The 17850-nt window shown below is 38.8% G+C and overlaps 1 protein-coding gene across 9 annotated transcripts in view; it reads right to left on the bottom strand.

The window, feature by feature from the left end:
- ST3GAL3 (ST3 beta-galactoside alpha-2,3-sialyltransferase 3) overlaps positions 1 to 17850 on the bottom strand; it is a gene marked incomplete at both ends in the record, with an annotated part of 188601 nt that overhangs the window by 119468 nt on the left and 51283 nt on the right. For all 9 annotated transcript variants that reach the window (XM_082003288.1, XM_082003290.1, XM_082003292.1 and 6 more), the window contains one exon: positions 17005 to 17047. In XM_082003288.1, coding sequence (XP_081859414.1) covers positions 17005 to 17047 — 43 coding nt within the window. The remainder of the gene's footprint in view (positions 1 to 17004; positions 17048 to 17850) is intronic.

Below are 17850 nucleotides of genomic sequence, written 5' to 3'. Positions count from 1 at the left end.
GAACACTTCCAGTGATGGTGACTCCACCACCTCCCTGGGCAGCCTGTTCCAATGCTTGATCACTCTCTCAGTAAAGAAATTTTTCCTAGTATATAGTCTAAACCTCCCCTGGCGCAACTTGAGGCCATTTCCTCTCGTCCTATCGCTAGTTCCTTGGGAGAAGAGACCAACACCCACTTCACCACAACCTCCTTTCAGGTAGTTGTAGAGTGATAAGGTCTCCCCTGAGCTTCCTCTTCTCCAGACTGAACAACGCCGGTTCCCTCAGCTGCTCCTCGTAAGACTTGTTCTCCAGACCCCTCACCAGCTTCATTGTCCTTCTCTGGACGCACTCCAGCAAGTCAACATCCTTCTTGTAGTGAGGGGCCCAAAACTGAACATAGTATTTGAGGTGCGGCCTCACCAGTGCCGAGTACAGGGTCACAATCACTTCCCTACTCCTGCTGGCCACATTACTGCTGATACAGGCTTTCTTGGCCACCTGGGCACACTGCTGGCTCATATTCAGCTGGCTGTCAACTGGCACCCCCAGGTCCTTTTCCACCAGGCAGCTCTCCAGCCACTCCTCCCCAAGCCTGTAGCGTTGCATGACCTGGGACTTGGCCTTATTAAACCTCATACAATTGACCTCAGCCCATCGATCCAGCCTGTCCAGATCCCTCTGCAGAGCCTTCCTGCCCTCAAGCAGATCAACACTCCTGCCCAGCTTGGTGTCAGTACTTCTTTCCAAATGGAAGCAGCACTATTACTGAAAGTACATTCTGCAAAGGCTGCCTGACAAATTACCAAAACATGGTGCACAGCATTACAATGCTTATGTTTGAGTCTCATTTCATAATCCTGAATGATGCTTACAACAGATGGGTCAAGAACTATGCACCAGACCAAACAGTATTAGTTTTTTACTGATTTACTAGTAAATAGCTTCATCTCACTAGCCATATTACTGTGCCTGGAATCCAATGATACGCCGATAACGCAGGTCAGGTATTATGGCTGTTATGGCACAAAGTACCAATTTCCTCTACATCTTCCAGGTCTAAAACATATCTATTGTGGCTCCCGATTCTCATGCTCTTAGTTACAGTGAAAGCATCAGTTGGGTTGAGGTAGTTAAAGAGCTAGTGGAGATGGTAGAAAGAATATAATTAAATGACACTGTGGACCCTTAAATTTTGCTCAGAGTTTGTGCAGGAAAAACCCAAAAACCCAGTAAGATAATAAATTCATGAAGAATAAATGAGGGAAACAATTTGTAGTCGGTAACTGTAAACATCGGCAGTTTTTAAACAAGTGCCTGCATGAAGGCAGTTAAAGGGAAGTAATTGGCTTATTCCACTAAAAAGAAAATGCACTCTTGCTTTTTTTCTCCCAACTTTTCTCCTATGAGACTAGCACACATCCTGAATTCTTAAGATGTTCTATGCTTCTCTACACTGTTATGTGGACATCAATCTTAACAAAATGTCACAATTTGGATAAGTTAAAAATCCAGCTTTCAGAGGATTTAAGAAAAAGTAACAAGATTTTTCCTTCTGTTTGCATTTGGCAGATATGTGTCTTCTTTTAATCTCAAATATGAAAACGTCACCATGGTTAATTCCTTCATCATGTCTTAATCAGGGACAGCGTGTCATCCTCATAGGACTGGAATCTAAATCCATTTAAAAAAAGAAATTAGTAATACAAACTCAGTGTTTGGACTACTGAAAAAAAAAATGTCCGCAACTAAGCTCATGTAATTGATTACAAAATCTACTTTGAGAGACAGATTTTGCTGCTTTGACTTCCACATGGAATTTCAATTGTGGATTGCAAAAATTGAAAAATTTCATCTGCTTGACATCATCTTGAGGACTGATGTTCTTTTGCTGTTACTCTTGCACAGAAAATATATGTACTGATACATTTCTGAAACAAGGCAAAGGGGTTCTTTGGCAACATGGTCTCTAGGTTGGCCCCTCACCTTGAGGTTCTTTCTCTTTGGTCCAAAATAACCCAAATCTTATACCTATACAGCAGCTCTACAAAGCTTATGTCATGATACCTGAGGAATGAATAGGAGACATGATGAGAACATGAAATGAAAGGCATGTCAAACATAGTGGTTTTTATGAAGTAAAAATTATATAATATTAGCAAGTAATTTGGCAGATGAAAAAAGGGCAGATCACTAAATCAAGGCATTTAATGCTTATACCCCATATCTACACCACATGAGATTCAGGGCATTTTATTTGATAGGACTCCAGTGAGATTCCCTGGGCCAGATGTATCCATCACATACATACATGGTTCAACGTTGGCCAAAAAGCCAAGTTTTAGTTTGCACTCTTACATCATCAGTTAATTACTGCTGCACTTCATAGACTCCTGGAATAAAGCTTTCAGTTTGGTCTCCCCCAAATAAGCCCACGACTACATTTCAAAACCAGGTTGCGAACTCAGTCAGGATACAGTAAGAAATAATTATGGGATTTGCTTCAAAATTGCAGGACTGCTCCAAACAAGACACTAATGAAGACACAACCAGAGTGGCTGGGGTGTACGTTTGTTTCCATTTCAGTTAATATCAAAGGGTCACTGATCTTTGAATGGTATTTGTTTTATACATTACTTATAGCCTAACAGACAGTCAGCTTCCAGTCCTCAATGTGCTGTTTCATAGTATCTCATAAATTTGTAAAGCAATAAATCCCATTTGAGGGCAGAAAACCCTGAAACAAAACCATAAACCAGCCCTCCCTTCCCAACTGACAAGGACTTCTGTTAAAGAGACGGATAAGAAAGGAAGTGCCCCATCAACTCTCCCCTTCATTACAGACTGTCAGCCTCACAGCAAATACTATCCATTCACTTAAGGGCATAGGAGGACACCGATAGCGGGTCTGGTGATGCAGCTCTTTTAGTCTCCTTCAGTTACAGTCAGAGGAAGAGAAGTCATTAACAACAACAGAGGTCATTAAAAACAGCAGCAGCCTTCACCTATACAATAGTCAATTCCCATACACCAGTAATAACAAGGGACTGAAAAAACATATTTGCTCCTCTGACTTTTTAAGTAGAGTCATGATCATCACGTCATTTTGATAGGCAGAATCTCCTTGAGTGCGAGATGCTGTGGAAAGAAGATGAGCTGATGAACGTGGAGCTCCAGCCACATACCAACAGGAGTGCAGTGTGGGTTAGGTAACGCTGAGACAGAAGTTTAAGGAACTCTGATTACAGCTCTGTTAGAAATTTCCAAACTTTGGTTCAAAGAATTACACAGCCTGATCATGTGATATTTGCTATTTTTCTAGTTCCAGCTGAGTAAAAAATAAACAAACAAAGGAAAGGAATGAGGAGATAGAAAGAAGAGGAAAAAGCAGAATGCTTACACTGAAAGAGACAGGAAATGCATCTATCACACTATAGCCAGCTAAATAGATGTAAATATTTTCAAATGTTAGTTCAGTATGTAAGCAAATTCCTCGAGGAGGTTGTATGACCAAATACGAATAGGAGGAGAGATGGCCCAAATCCCTCTTTCTAAAAGATATGATGCATGCTAAAAAAATGTCCTGTTCTGCTTCTCCACCAAGAATTATGGCTTCTCATGAAATTAATTTCTTAACAGCGAAGATAATCAACACATACTTTTATTTATTTATTTCGACTACTCAAGAACACCAGCTGAAGAAGATTAGGTTATATTAAACTGGCCCAGGAAAACAAAGTTTTAAAGGCATTCCACCAAAACCCATGACCCACCTCCACAGCCCTGAATGAAGACACGACACGAAGTCAGTGGTGCCCTTTGGGAAACGCATGCTAGGCAGAGGGGCATGGGAAGTTGAAGTCCTCTAACACTGGGAATGCCATTCACCCTTTGTGAAATGTCATCTTTGCACAACCACACTGAAGAGGCGTCCATCCACAAAAAAGGCATGAGGATCCTACTTCCTTACTAAATTCCATTCCTGATCTTTGACATATTAGGAGGGGAAAAAACCCCAAAACATTCCTATCCTGGAATTAGTCCACTAAGCAGGAGGAATTTCAGATTAGTCTCAACAGTGCTAAATGCATAAACGTCTTAAGAAGTACAGCTATAAGTGATTTGACATCAGAAAGGACTATATCATTGTATCATCTCTTATAGTTCACAGAATCCAACAACCCTGGCCTGGAGCTTCTCAACGAATAACCTTTTATCAACTCCTAAAAAAGTGTTGGGATCCTTGTGGACAGAAGTTGTCAAGCTAGAAAGTTTTTGTTTGTTTGTTTTAAATAAGTAAATAAAGAAACTAAATGCTGAGTTTATAAAACCAGATTCAAAGGATGCAGATACAAAATGTGCCTTTTCTTGGATTTTTTTATGTGACCTCATGCTGCATACTCCTCCAAGAACTGAGTAATATCCCTAATCTCCTTTGTTTTTTATAAACTTTCCCCCTTTTTTCTTAAATTTCTGTTTCTCTTACAGCTTACCTTGAAGACTAGTAGCACAGAGAAAAAGCAGAATTGCGTTCAGACACAGAATTGCTTTCAGACAGACACGGATAAGGAGTAAAGAAAACAGACCATTTGAGGGTTTGTTTGTGTTTTTAAAGGAGCATGGAAAGGAGAAAACAACTAGCTGAAATACCAATTGTTAGACTAAACAAAAAAGCATGAAATACAGAAATTTTATTTTCACAGAAGGCAGCTGTTTACCAAAGAAAGGAAAAAAAAAAAAAAGATTATGACTGCTCCCCGAGTTTTGATTATTTATTAATCTTTGGACAAAGAAACTTGTAACTTAATGAAGTAACTTGCTGATAATCATCATAATTCCTGGATGTATATTATTTGACTTTTACCTATTCTAGTCTCCATAGATCCAAAATTACTGGTTTCCATCCTCAGTAATAGCTATCATCATTGTGGTTTTACAGATAAGAGACAAGTATGACCTAATGGAGGATAGTCACTTTTTTGGAGACGGGATGTGTTAGGACTGACCTAGTAGTCAATAAAAACTCAGCAGTCAATTGGGATTCCTACCTGAACTGCTTTCTGAAAGAACTGTCTGAAGAGTGTAAAAATAAACTCTACTTCCCCAAAGTCAGAAATGATAGTGCTCCCTAGTATTAGAACATGTAATTCTCAAAACTTGCAAAAATTATATGCTGCAATTCTCTATTTAAATACCCCTCAAAACTCACTGTTAGCACAATTGCCATAAAACGTGAGCCAATTAAAAGTCTGATGGGAAATAAAATGCTCACCTATTACATCCACTTTTGGCCAAACGAAGGAATGCAAGAAGATAAATTGAAATGTCATCATTTTGTTGCTGTAACCCTGAAGTCTTCATCACCAACACTCATCTGTTACATCTACAAATGAGCAATGCTCTCTTTGGATGGGGAACAGTATTTTTCTATTTGTAGCGTAATGAATCCAGCAGTGTAGGCCCAGGAGAGACAAACAAGTGCTAAAGAGATGAGAATAAATAACTCAACCCAATCAGAATCCAGGAATCCACTGCTCAGACTAGGAGGAATCGGTACGTCTGAAAACAAAAATACTCCCCCAAAGCCTACAGCTGTGGGAAAAAAAAGATGAGCTAAGAATTCCAAAAGCATCATAGCCGAAATTATAGTTTTACATCTGTGGATACTACAGTTTAGTAGATTTGAATGTCAAAATCCAGTGCTTAGCAGTTTTAAATGCCAAATGAGAAAATCAGTTCCATCAGCTATGGAACACTTCATTGCAGAGAAACTCACAGTGTTTGGCTAGATGTGAGAGCACACTGGTACAGCAGAATGCTATGGAAAAGATCAACAGTGATTTATTATTCATGATTTCCCATATCATCGAATCACCAACCAAAATTATCCTAAAGACAGCAAAACACTGAAGGAAGCACTTTCAGTTAATCGGTATATTTCTTTGCATCAGTATGTTAAGGAAGCCAGATGTATAGGTGGGATCAAAAACTAAGAGGTCTCACAGCATCCACAACTCAGGAATACCAAAGCTTCCTCTCCTTGGAAGCTGGAGAGCAACACTGGACCAAGGATGGCTTCACACTGGTGTATTTTTCTCCTTCCCTAAACAATTCTGGGGAGCACTTTGAGACAAGACATTGGGGCAGGTTAATCTTTGGTCTGGACATTTTTATTTTCCCACAAAGGAAGTTCAAGATATTCTTCCCACAAAGGAAGTTCAACCCTTTCTGTTGCAGTAGCAGATCTATTGCACAGGCAACTGGCAGAGACCAAACCTTAGGGGAATAAATCCTACTTCGGGGAAAGAAAAAGGGGCGGGAGGAGGATCTTTGTCAGCTACCTGATAAGAAATCTTTAACAAGAACAGTTCACAACACCCTCTGTATTCAGTTCTTCTGTAACTTTGCAGGGGTAAGGGTGATAAAGATTGCCCGTTAAACTTTTCTTTGGAAGATGTGGACAGCCTGGGAATGAATAACAATTTAACTCCTATTAACCAAGGAAAAAGACAGCTCTGGATATGGCAAGGGCTTTAATTTTTTCTTTTCCTGGGCTGGATTGAAATTGAGAGGAAAAAAACACTGGTCAGTGAATAAACTGCTTTAGATGGTACATAGAGGTGACCTCACAATTAAGGAATGTGGTTTAGCAGTAGTTTTACAAAATGCTGTATATAGTCATGAGGCTCTGAATTTTTCTCACTCTTCTTTCTGAAGTAGTCCAAAAAAGCTGTCTTCACAGACCCATATTAGAGACAGATGTCATGAATTCAAACAGACAGCAATTAATCTAATAACTACAGCAATTAATCTAATAAGTACCACACTGAAGTCTTAAGAAGAGGAAGGGTACATATTGGGAGGAAAATGTTTCCTCCAGAAACCTTGCTGTAAATACAGAAAGTAACCCTGACGTGGAGGAACCCTTGCAGATATTGTGACCAAACGTGTCCTCATGAAACTAACAGAACTACAGACTGCTTCAGGGTAAATAATTAAGAATACTCAGAACTGTTAATAGTAAGAACAGCTGCAGAGCCACCCAGAACAAAAACATCTCCTGTTTACTCCATATATTGTTCTAGTGAATGCTGCTATTCTGCTAAGATAACTTCTTTTTTTCTCACTTCAAAGAGCAGCTGCTTGCCTGAAAAGGCCATCCAACCAACATCCCAACTGCCGTATGTAACCATAATGAGTCAGAGCACAGAATAAAGTTGGTCTTAAAGAACTGTGAACAGTTCAATTAATCAGACCTTCCTTTATCTTCTATCACTCCTAACTTCACTAAACATCAATTCTACATCAGAAGGAGGTCATTCCTGGCTCTCCAAGAGAGTATATGCTGAAGTGTTTTTTTAAGATGTTTGGTGTACAGGCTAAAGGAGAGCTCCAAGGCTGAGCACTGAAATAGATTTCTCTTTTCAACAGGACAGATCCTATCCTCTCCTCCTCGTTAATTCATCAAAATAGCAACACTTCACAAAATCAGCTAAGCCTGAGTTCCATTATGATAAGATACAGCTTTGAATCCTGTACAGATCAGCATCCCCGACAAACAGTCAAATGACACAACCACCTTTGGGGATCTCTGCCTTTGATGATGTAAAAAGGGGTAGCTAAAAGAGGATGAAAAGGAGCAGGAGGAAGGCACTCCACATTTCACAGCTGTATAGGACACTGCTTACATTTTTCAGGTCTTGAAGATTAGTCCTTTTAAAGAGCCAGAGGGAAGATATTTCTAAGCAGGAGTTAAAAGGTCTGAAATTAAACAGAAGTAGCCAAGCACATTCAATATGCAAATCAAAAACATTTTGTTTGTTGGCTTTTCACTTGATCCTTCTTCAAAAAGCTGGAACAGATTGCATGGCAGACAAGGAAGAAACAGCACATGCACGTTCTGTCAGTTTTCTGTCCTCCCTTTCTGGTCCCGATTCTCACTGCTGAGAGCAGGACTGGGGCTGCAGCTAGTGTCAGGAGTAGCATTTCTGCCTGTTTTCATTTCTACTGTGAGCTGAGAAAGAATCACATAGGCTTCTGTATAGTGTAAGAGCACAAAGTATTTCATAAACGTTAATTTAATTGCTTGGTTTTCTCAAAAGCAACTACAGAAAACCTCATCTGAGCCTCACAATTCAATACAAACATCCATAACCTCAAAAATATCCTACAGCAACAACTGCTACATGACTCCCTCCCCAACATGGTTCATCAGACACAGCTGTAAGTAACCTTCCTGCTGCTGAAGTAGCCTTCATCATGTTTTGTTCATCAGAATGGGCATCACACCATACCAGCTCTCCCACCAGCCCTTGTCATGTCTGCGGTCCTTTAGAGTACTTCTCCAGCGCAGATTTGTCAAGGATGCTAGCAGCAACAATGCTGCCTCAAGTAAAAAACATATTCTAAATTTATCAACCTAATAAAAACTTACCTTGTCCTTCAAGTCCTAGAACACCTTTAAACAGTAAAATAAAGAGATTTTTACTAAGCAAGACTTACTGTCAGGTTTCCAGTCAAAAGACTGGGAACAGAACAAGTAAAATAAAATATACCTCTGGATTATATTTAACTGGGTTCCTCCAGTCTCTCTCACCTAGAAGTCCTCTAGCATATCATCTCTGTAGAAAGCTACGGATCACGGTTTCACAGCTTGTCATTACCTGGCAGATCACAACCCTCTCTTCTGCTAGGCAATTCTTCTCAATCACAGCCACAAGGCTTCCTGCTTTCTTTTAGCATAAATTAAATATTGTTGTCTTACCTAATAGATTATAGTCAGAGCTGTTAAAGTATGAGAGCTGTTAAAAGTATGGCTTGGTTTTACTGTACTTCCTCAGCATACAAGAAGTCTGTATGGATTTGTTCCACCAAACTCTTCCCTGCCTTGACGACCTACTACATATTCTTAAAATTTATGTACGGCATTCTTAGCACATACAGACAGCTAGGCTTTGATGTCTCTGGTCACATTACAGCAATGCAGAAGACAAATTCAGAGGCAGACTGAGTAAAGTAAGCTGTCTCTTCCCATACCACCCCATTTACAAAACCTCCTCACAGCCAGCAACAGAAAAATATAAATTAGGAGCTGACAACTAAGCTGTGTCTAGATAGCATAGCAAGAGTGTTCGTCAGAGTAAGTGATATGCTTCAGAGGCAGGCTTGATAAACAGTATAACATTCCCTTGCTGGAACACACTTGATTTCCATTCAACCACCAGATGAAGATTCCCTAAAACATCTCCGAGGGAAAGCAAAAGGGAAGTGGATTCCTCTTTGGAGGTGGAACAGTGCTGGCCTGCAAGAAGGGATCTAGGTGAAGCCAGGCAGGTGCAGAAGAGTTCATGCTTGGTGATCATATACATGTCTTTGGGATTTCCAACAGAGGCAACTCTTCCATCAGTTTAATGATAAGCTCACAACTGCTTTGATTCAGGACAGGCAGCAACAAGTCACCTGTTTCTACAATTTGTGCTGGTAACTTTGTTCATTATGACCAATATCAAGAACACAATGAGGAACACCAGCGTTTTAACATAAATCCGTATCAAAAGCCATGAACCCACAGAACATCTAGTCCTTGCAGTAAACTGTATAGCCAAGTAGAATTAGAATGAGACTAATTCCTTTAAAAGGTCTTAATGCAGTATTTCTAACCTCTTTAACTGAAGTTTTGGGAATGATCAATGCTTAGGTAGCCCAATCCATTCAATTTTCCTAAGTTGTTCAGAGAGCAAGGTCTTTGTAGAAGGATATTCAGTAACTAGAAACTTAACAAGCTTACCAGTGCGGAAGCTGGACAAAACTAAAGTAATTTACCTCTGAGTTTTAGAACAGTTTTCTGAAGGAAGAACATGAAGTGTGGCTTTTTATACGCTCTTCTCCCAAGAGGATAAAGCAACAAGGGGGCCCCATAACATTTATGAGCTTATAGATAATCCCTGAATTGGGTTTTGCTCCTAAAGTCAATTTAGCCTTCTGCGATTGCAACAACTGTAAGAATTTTTGCTCAAACAACAGTTAATACAAACTTATAATGTTAACTAGTTGTAACCATATCCACCCCAGGAAAACAAACATACATTTTGTTAGGCTAATGCTACTGTGGTGAAGAACTACAAGCAAAGTAAGTGTTCCTTACCACCATCACCTTGCAGAGATGGAGGGGAAAAAAAAAGAACTGAGCTTTTCTTCCCCCCCCGCCAACTTCCCAGTTTTAATACAACTAGTCTGGCTGGTTAAAAGAACACAAAATGTGCAAATGCAGTCCTAAGAGGAACATACCAAGAAAAAAAAAAAAAAACAACCAAAAAAAAACCCCAAACCAATCTCACATATACCAGGCACCTTCATGGACATTCACTTGAAGAACAAGCCCATCTAACAAAAAGTGTTTCCTATGTAATATGCATACTAATTAAAAAAGTTGTAATACATGTAGTTTCAAAATTTTTTTGGTGGAAACTCATATTGGCCATTATGTTATTGTGCTCAGAATCAAAACTAGGTTGAAAAGCTTGAGTCATTCCTTTTTGCTTTTAAAATATTTGTACATCAACTTTCTGCCAAGAGTATGGAGAACCCCTAGTGTTTGAAGATTTATTAATAATCTCTAGCAGTCCAAAAAGTCCTCAGCTACTTCTTTAGAAATTCTTGCAAGAATGTTGTCCAGATACACCAATTCTAAAGCACATAAACTTAGGTATCTGCTGTTTGAATTTTTGTTGTTGATATTAAGGAGAGCACTTTTTTTTCTCATCCAAACAGAACAAAACTCCATGCATTTACTTTACAGTTCTACCTTTTCTATAAAAACATTATCACTGTTTTTCCTTTACACTCTCAGTAAAACTGTTTTTCCATGAACATTTCGTTCTTATGAAACTGAACTTGTTGGGGCAAACAGTATAAAACTGCTCTAAACAATGTCCAGCCATTCATATTTTTTGCTTTACATTCCTTTTTCCACATAGTTTGGTTCATAATTACTTCCAGCTTCAGGAAACTGGTCCTTTTAAAAGCACCAAGCATTAAGTTTTTGACTTTGTTTGCACTTAGCAAATCAAGTAATGAATCAGCTCTACCTAAGTAGCCAGTAATTCTGAGTTCTACAGTCTTTACTGTCTTCATTAACTGAGGTTGTGTCTAACACAGGAATCCCGAAGTTAGATAACAGAGACTCACGTGAGAAATCCTTATGAGAATTCCAAATGATCAAAACTAAAAAACACTGAAATGAGCTAAGAAGAGCAAAACAAAAAAACAGGGATGGCAGTTACATCCTACCCAAACACAGGAGGTTTGATGGATGAACAAACAGCCCAGTAATTGAATCGCTGTGAATAGCTAGGGTTCATTTTCTTAAATATTTGAAGTGCTCAAACAATTAGAACAGATTGGAAAAGATTAGGTAGAAGGTCATGAAATAAAAGTCAAAGAAGAATCTGAAATGAAAGAGAAATAAATAACCAACTGCCCGGAAAATACAAATGTCATAAAGCAGGCTAAGCTTTGAAATAATCTCTCAGAAAAAGGATCAGGACGCCTTTGCTTGTGATGGTCAGAATCTGTCCATTAAGCCCGTGAGACACACTCTTACCCCTGTCTAGGCAGAACGGGAAATCATTGGGACTTCTCAGTTCTTCCCCCCGCCCCAGGATTGGAGGAATACAAAAAGACAAATGGGAAGGAAAACAGGGCAGAAAGAAATCCCACAGCAGCAGACACAGGGAAAGTGCAGCATTCCAACACGTTTACTGCTTATTTTTACACTGCGTAATGGAGAAGTACCACACATAGACACAACCAGTTTCAGCAACCTCCCACCCTAGAAACAAAATGAGGGGAAGGGGCTCTGTTTCAGTTCTTTGCTATCAAAGCTCTGAAGTAAAGAAATTTCAACAAACAAAAGTAACCCAATCTGTGTGTTTCCCTAGCCCAAACTCCCTCCATTTTTACGGTCCTTTCAAAGTCTAGATCAAGTTTCATTTAAGTTTGCAGGGTGAAGGTTGTTATTTCTGGCTTCCCCCCCACCCAAGACTCAATTTCTTTGTCTTCTTTTTTTAAAGAGAAGTTGAAATCGTGAATATTTAAAAAAAAAAAAAAAAAAAAATCTTTGTTGCATCTCCCAAATCTACTCTATAATATTGGAAAAAACATATAAATACATAGTATCACAAAATGTCTAGGAAAGCACAGAGCCCACTGGAAAAAAATATTCCTCCCTTTAATTAAGTACTGCCTAAAAATTCCCAAAGTACACAATATAAAATATATACCATATATTGTATAAATACAGTATATTAACTATGTTAGTGTTATGTTCTTGTGGTCAATTATACTGATCTCATAGTCATTTTTCTAACTGAGGTAGCAATTTTCTTTGCCTGTTTCTACCTTTCAAAAAAAAATTTACTTTCTCCCTCAAGTTAACACATGATAATACCCAGTATCTTTTTGTTTAAGTGAAGAATGATTCCAAGTAAGCTCAAGCACATCTTCTAACATTTGCAAAATTCTTCCCCAGTCAAAGTCAAACCCTGGGACACTTCCTCCATCATTCATCAGCCAAGATCTTAACATCCAAGGTTTCAAGCTGACTGTGGCAGCAGGTGAAAAAATCCACCATCACCCACGGAGAGCTTTTTTCTGGCTGTTGTTTAGAAGCATCAGATCACCAATCTAATTGCTGAAGTACCTTTGAAAGTAGCTTTTGAAGGATGAGTTTGAAATGAGGACAGAAGTAGCAGCCTCTAGCTTCCATCTCACCGAACAAATGGCACACTGGCAGAGTAAGGAAAGCTGTGGTATAAGCATGAGGACAACCAATGCAATGGAAGTGCTCCCAAATAACACGGATTATTACAGAAAAGGAGCTTTTCACATGTACAAGACAAGTGAATCTACACTTGTAATATGCCAAGGCATACACAAAGTAATTGTTAAGGTGACTAAACCAAGCATTCAGAGTAGTAAGTGACAGAATAAAGACCATGCAACCTTCAGCTGGGCCCATTAGATATGCATTAAGATACCATCTATAATTAATTACATGATCATATGCTGATCCTCCTGCAGAAATCTCATTTAATTCAATGCAAACATAGATTCTGCCCAGAGAATGATTCAGAGTTTGTAGTGAATGAGACTCTTGTTTCTAGGACCTGGCCAGCCTTGAAGAACTACTACAATATAAATATTTAATAATAATAAAAGCATGCAACCCTTTGCCAAGCACAGATGTTAGAAAGCGACTGCAAATCTTGGCATTTGGTGGCACCTAGTAATCCACTGGCTGAGTCAGTAACGTGATTGATGGCTTTAAGTTGTTCAGGAACTATTGGCCCCTCTGAGAATTAAGATCTGTGAATTGTATCATATTTTTTGTATAAATACTTTTCTCTAGTCAACTACTAAATGTAACGATTTTATTCTTAAAAATTTTAAAACAATATGTGGCTCCGCTGCTTGGGAATCCTCTTTACCTGGGAGAAACTGATGCAACTGGGCTGTTTCCGCACTTCGGGCGTATTTTGGTTTCATACTCTAATTTTGGTAACGATATTATGGTTGGTACAAGCATAACTAAAAGATCCTCTTGCAACAGATTTTTTTCACTAATCTGGTCCTGAGGAGGCTTAGGTCTTGTTTTGACTAAGGGAACAACTAATTCATAAACTATATTGCCTACAGATGTCCTCAGCTTTCCATTCATCCTGTATTTCATTAACAATCCCCACCTGGATACCATCCTGCTTTTTAAAAGCTGAAAGACTTTCCAAAGAAGAGTTAGCCTAAGCACAGGCAGCAGAAAGGAACCATCTTCCTTATTGATATTCTCCTTTCGGACAAGCTCAGAGCAACAAGACTTCTGGTCAGAACCGGTCATTTCCATGAAGCATCTGTACAGTGTCTTTAAAACTGGCCATCCCCTTCCGGGTGAGATTCCTGGCCATACCAGCCTCCCTAATGCTATAGCAAGGCACACATCAGCCATACAGCTCCCACACAAAACACTTCTCAAGTACTTCTGACAGATTTTTTCCAAAATGAACAAATCTGGTTTATGACCATTTCCATGAACTCAAGAGAGAACCAGTGAACAGAATCATTACATTGCCATAACCAAAACGGAGAGTATTATACCTAAATAACATGCCCTGAACATCCGCAGGGTAGAGGACACTAAAGTAGTCACACATTAAAAAAATAAAGATGCAAAGGCAAATGGACACATTACTATTTATTCATGTCAAACACTTTCCTCGTATAATGTCATTCAAAATGCAAGTCAGAGCACTTAAGTTTTAATGCAGATCTACCATTGGTGAAAATGTTACATCCTCCAGGTCATAGTCTAAATGACATCAACTGACACAGCCAGGAACAGATTTTGAACAAATGAAAGATTAAAAGAAGAGAGAGAAAAACTCATTGTTGCCCCAAGTGCTTCAAGTCAGACAAGACTCTCACATGCTGTCAATTAAGTGAACCCTACAAAGTTATGATCTATGTCTAAATTCCACCAGAACAATTATATCACAACAGATGTAATTAAATTACTTCTGCCAATATAGTCATCAGTGCAGAACATATTATCCCTTTCAACTCTAAGCAAATTTTTTTTAAACCAGAAAGTGCTTCTACGATAGTACCGTCATGACAGAGTCACAGAAATCATTTTTAACCACTAAGTTCCACTGAATTCAGTGTGTACTTAGAAAACATACTTGGCACCCTGACCACACATGGTGAACTTGTGGAACAGCCACAAATTCCTCTAGGCTGTCACCCATTTTTCTTTCAAAATTTATTTAGTATGTTTTATGGTATTTTCAGCTTTTTTTCTGGTTCCCTTGCTATTGAAAAAAAAAAAAAATCATAGAATAATTCAGGTTGGAAGGGAACTCTGCAGGTCATCAGGGCCATTCCTAAAGCAGGGCCAGCTTTAGTTCCACAGAAAAAACAAAGAAACAAACAAAAACAAAAAATGAAAAAAAAAAAATCCAAACCAAAAGACAATTACAGTAAAAAAAAAAAAGATATTTCACCTGTGTTTAGTACTTGCTTTCTTTGCTCCTTAATTTAACCTTATCATATTTATTTTAATCATACTGATTTTATTACAAGCCTTTCCAGAAGATAGCTTTATGGCTTTGAAAAGTAAACATGTTAATTTAGGGTGCTATATAAATATCTCTTATTTTTAAGTAGTCAAGAAAATCTTTCTTTCATCAAAAATAATGGAGAGTTTTTATCATGGGGAGGTTTTAATAAAAAACGTTAGGGTTTTGGAAACCCTTCAGCAGGTAAAAACTTCACTTGGCCTCACACTAACGTATAGAAGGAGCAGGCCATGTATCAGAGAGCTGTAACCAAAGCAGATAAGTCAACAAAAAAAGAGAAAAAAAAGGATGTAACAGAGGCTTGAGGAGAAGGAAGATTCAGTGGGACTTGCAAAAAGTAACAAAGAAGAGGACAGTGAACACAGAAGGAGGAATATGAAGAGCAAGACTGAAGCAGTGGTTTGGGCACAGCACAGGCTGGTGTGACAAAAGTGTGTGGACTGTCAATGGGCGTGTTCAATAAATCGGACATTGCAAAATACACAAAGTAGTCTGGAAAAACACCAAAAATCAAACTACTTAAAAACCATTTTTCCCTTACCAACACCAAGACGTTCATTTAAAGCTTACTTATCCACCTCACAATTCTGGACTAATTGCTTTGCTTTGACTTCTACATATATAAATTGAAGATAATGTATCATCTCATCCCACAGTGTTGTAAGGGTACATACGCTATTGTCTCTAAATGACAAAGATGTCCCAATACAGAAAATTCAATAAAGGAAATTGGTAACTGTGCAATCAGCGTGCGTTCCAGACAGCATGCAGCAAAACCCCCACAGAACACTACATTACATGAGACCAGAAAGAAAACTTGACCAGCTATCTATGCAGTAAACACCATCCTTCCTGCACACTGCATGAGATACGGAGCCTTGGGGGTGGGGGGGGAGAAAGGAAAAATCAATATTCCTTTTTTCTCATACGTATTCTTCTACAGCACCTTTTTGCCAGACAAGTTACTATAGTTGAGTTTAAGTACCCAGCTGCTTCTGTAAAAGAAGGTCCTACCGACAGACTTCCTCGTTTCCTGCAAAGAGCAGTTGCCAACACACAAGGCTTTTATTTCATTATGGAAGCTCCCAAGCTGCTCAGCTGACTAAACTGAAAAATTCAATGTTACACCTGTAAGTACAAGGAAACTTTCTAAACATTAATTTTTATATTAACATCATACATCGTACAGGGGATGCATTCTCAAGTCATTCAAAGCCACTAGATTGATTCAGTGCCTTTTTAAGTAGTAAAGGCAGAAGGTTTTTAATAGTCTTTTTTTGCTCACCATACCAAAATTTCCGCAAGGCTGTTGACCTCAGAAATTAGAGTCGCTAGTGACCCCTAGTGTTAAGAAGTTTAGTCTCAATTTGACTGATTTATGGCAAAAGGCATGCTAAGTGTCATCCTTCAGCAGTTGTTCTTCTGACATAGCCAATGGTCACCACCTTGTGTTGAGGTTCTTTCCACTCCAGTTTACAAACAAAAATAGTACTATTCACTTTTAAAGAAACAAGTGGAAAGGAGATACAAACATCTAAGCATCCCAGTAAATGGCAGGTTGACATTCCTCCTGCTTTCAAATGTTTAATATGTTTTTCCTCATTTGGAAGACTAACAGTAGGTTCTCTAGAGAAGACTGATGGTCATGGCTTCACCTGGACATTTATAGCCTCTTGATCAGTCATTAAGGAATTAATGACAGTGAACCCCAATCCAAGCCGGCCAGCAAAGCATCGTGTAAGGAAAGAAGTTGTAATTGCCAAATTGCTGTAAGACTTGGCTGTCCCACGTAGAAGTGTATAGTCCAGTGAGCCAACTGCTCAGGTGACATGAAAGCTCCTTACAACAGAAAGCTAGAACTACAGAAACAAAGAAGAGTCCTACTGTTCTACTTACAATTTTGAGTCCAGGTTCAGGAGAAAGCCCAGTTTGTCATATTCTGGAAAACAAAAGCAAGGGACACAATATCATAAAAACTGCAAGTGTTTCTTCTGCAAAAGGCACCAAAACCAAAAAGCAGCAAGTCCTTATGGAAGGGCAATATTTTTTTCTAACTGAAAATGGCTATATCACAATTTCCAGTTGCTAGCAGTTGTTATGACAGATTATTGTTACTTTAAGGTATTCCCAAATTAACGTTTCTGAATCTCCAGAAAATACTAAATCAAGAGAGTGTGTGGGTAATCATCAATTTAGAAATCACTAGAATTAACCAAGATAACTGTGGTCATAAAAACAAAGCACTACTGAAACCACACATGCAGTGATATACAAAGTTTTCCTGCTTCCAGTAGAAATCATTTTGCCAGCTATTTGTATGACAAACACTCCTCCTAGGTCCTGACATGGTACAGCTTTGAAATTGGTTTTGATTCCTTGTCTATTCCAACTCACAACTTCATAATCAAGCAGCTCTTCCTTCTTCAAGGGTGGCAAAAGTGCTTCAAGTTCAGGTGATGTTGTACAATAGGAAACTGCGAGGTCACGGTTTACGCCACAAACAGGAACAGCTACAGAAAGTTATCACTCAGAACAGTATCTCTCCTGTATAAAGCAAGCTTTGCATTCAGCATCTTTGAATACATTGTGATCTTGTAAATCAAATACTTGATACAAAAAATGAAACTATTCGAATTTACATGCGATACACAAGAAAAACTAAAAGGTCTAGTGTCCTTCTTGCATTTGGTTAAGATCAGGGGCCTCCTCACCTTGAGAACCACTGGGTCTCACTACCGTACG

The sequence above is a fragment of the Phaethon aethereus genome (assembly GCF_964289735.1).
Source record: "Phaethon aethereus genome assembly, chromosome: 8".
Classification (NCBI taxonomy): Eukaryota; Metazoa; Chordata; class Aves; order Phaethontiformes; family Phaethontidae; genus Phaethon; species Phaethon aethereus.
The sequence above is the reverse complement of the archived record's forward strand: the minus strand, read 5'-3'. Positions and strand labels throughout refer to the sequence as shown.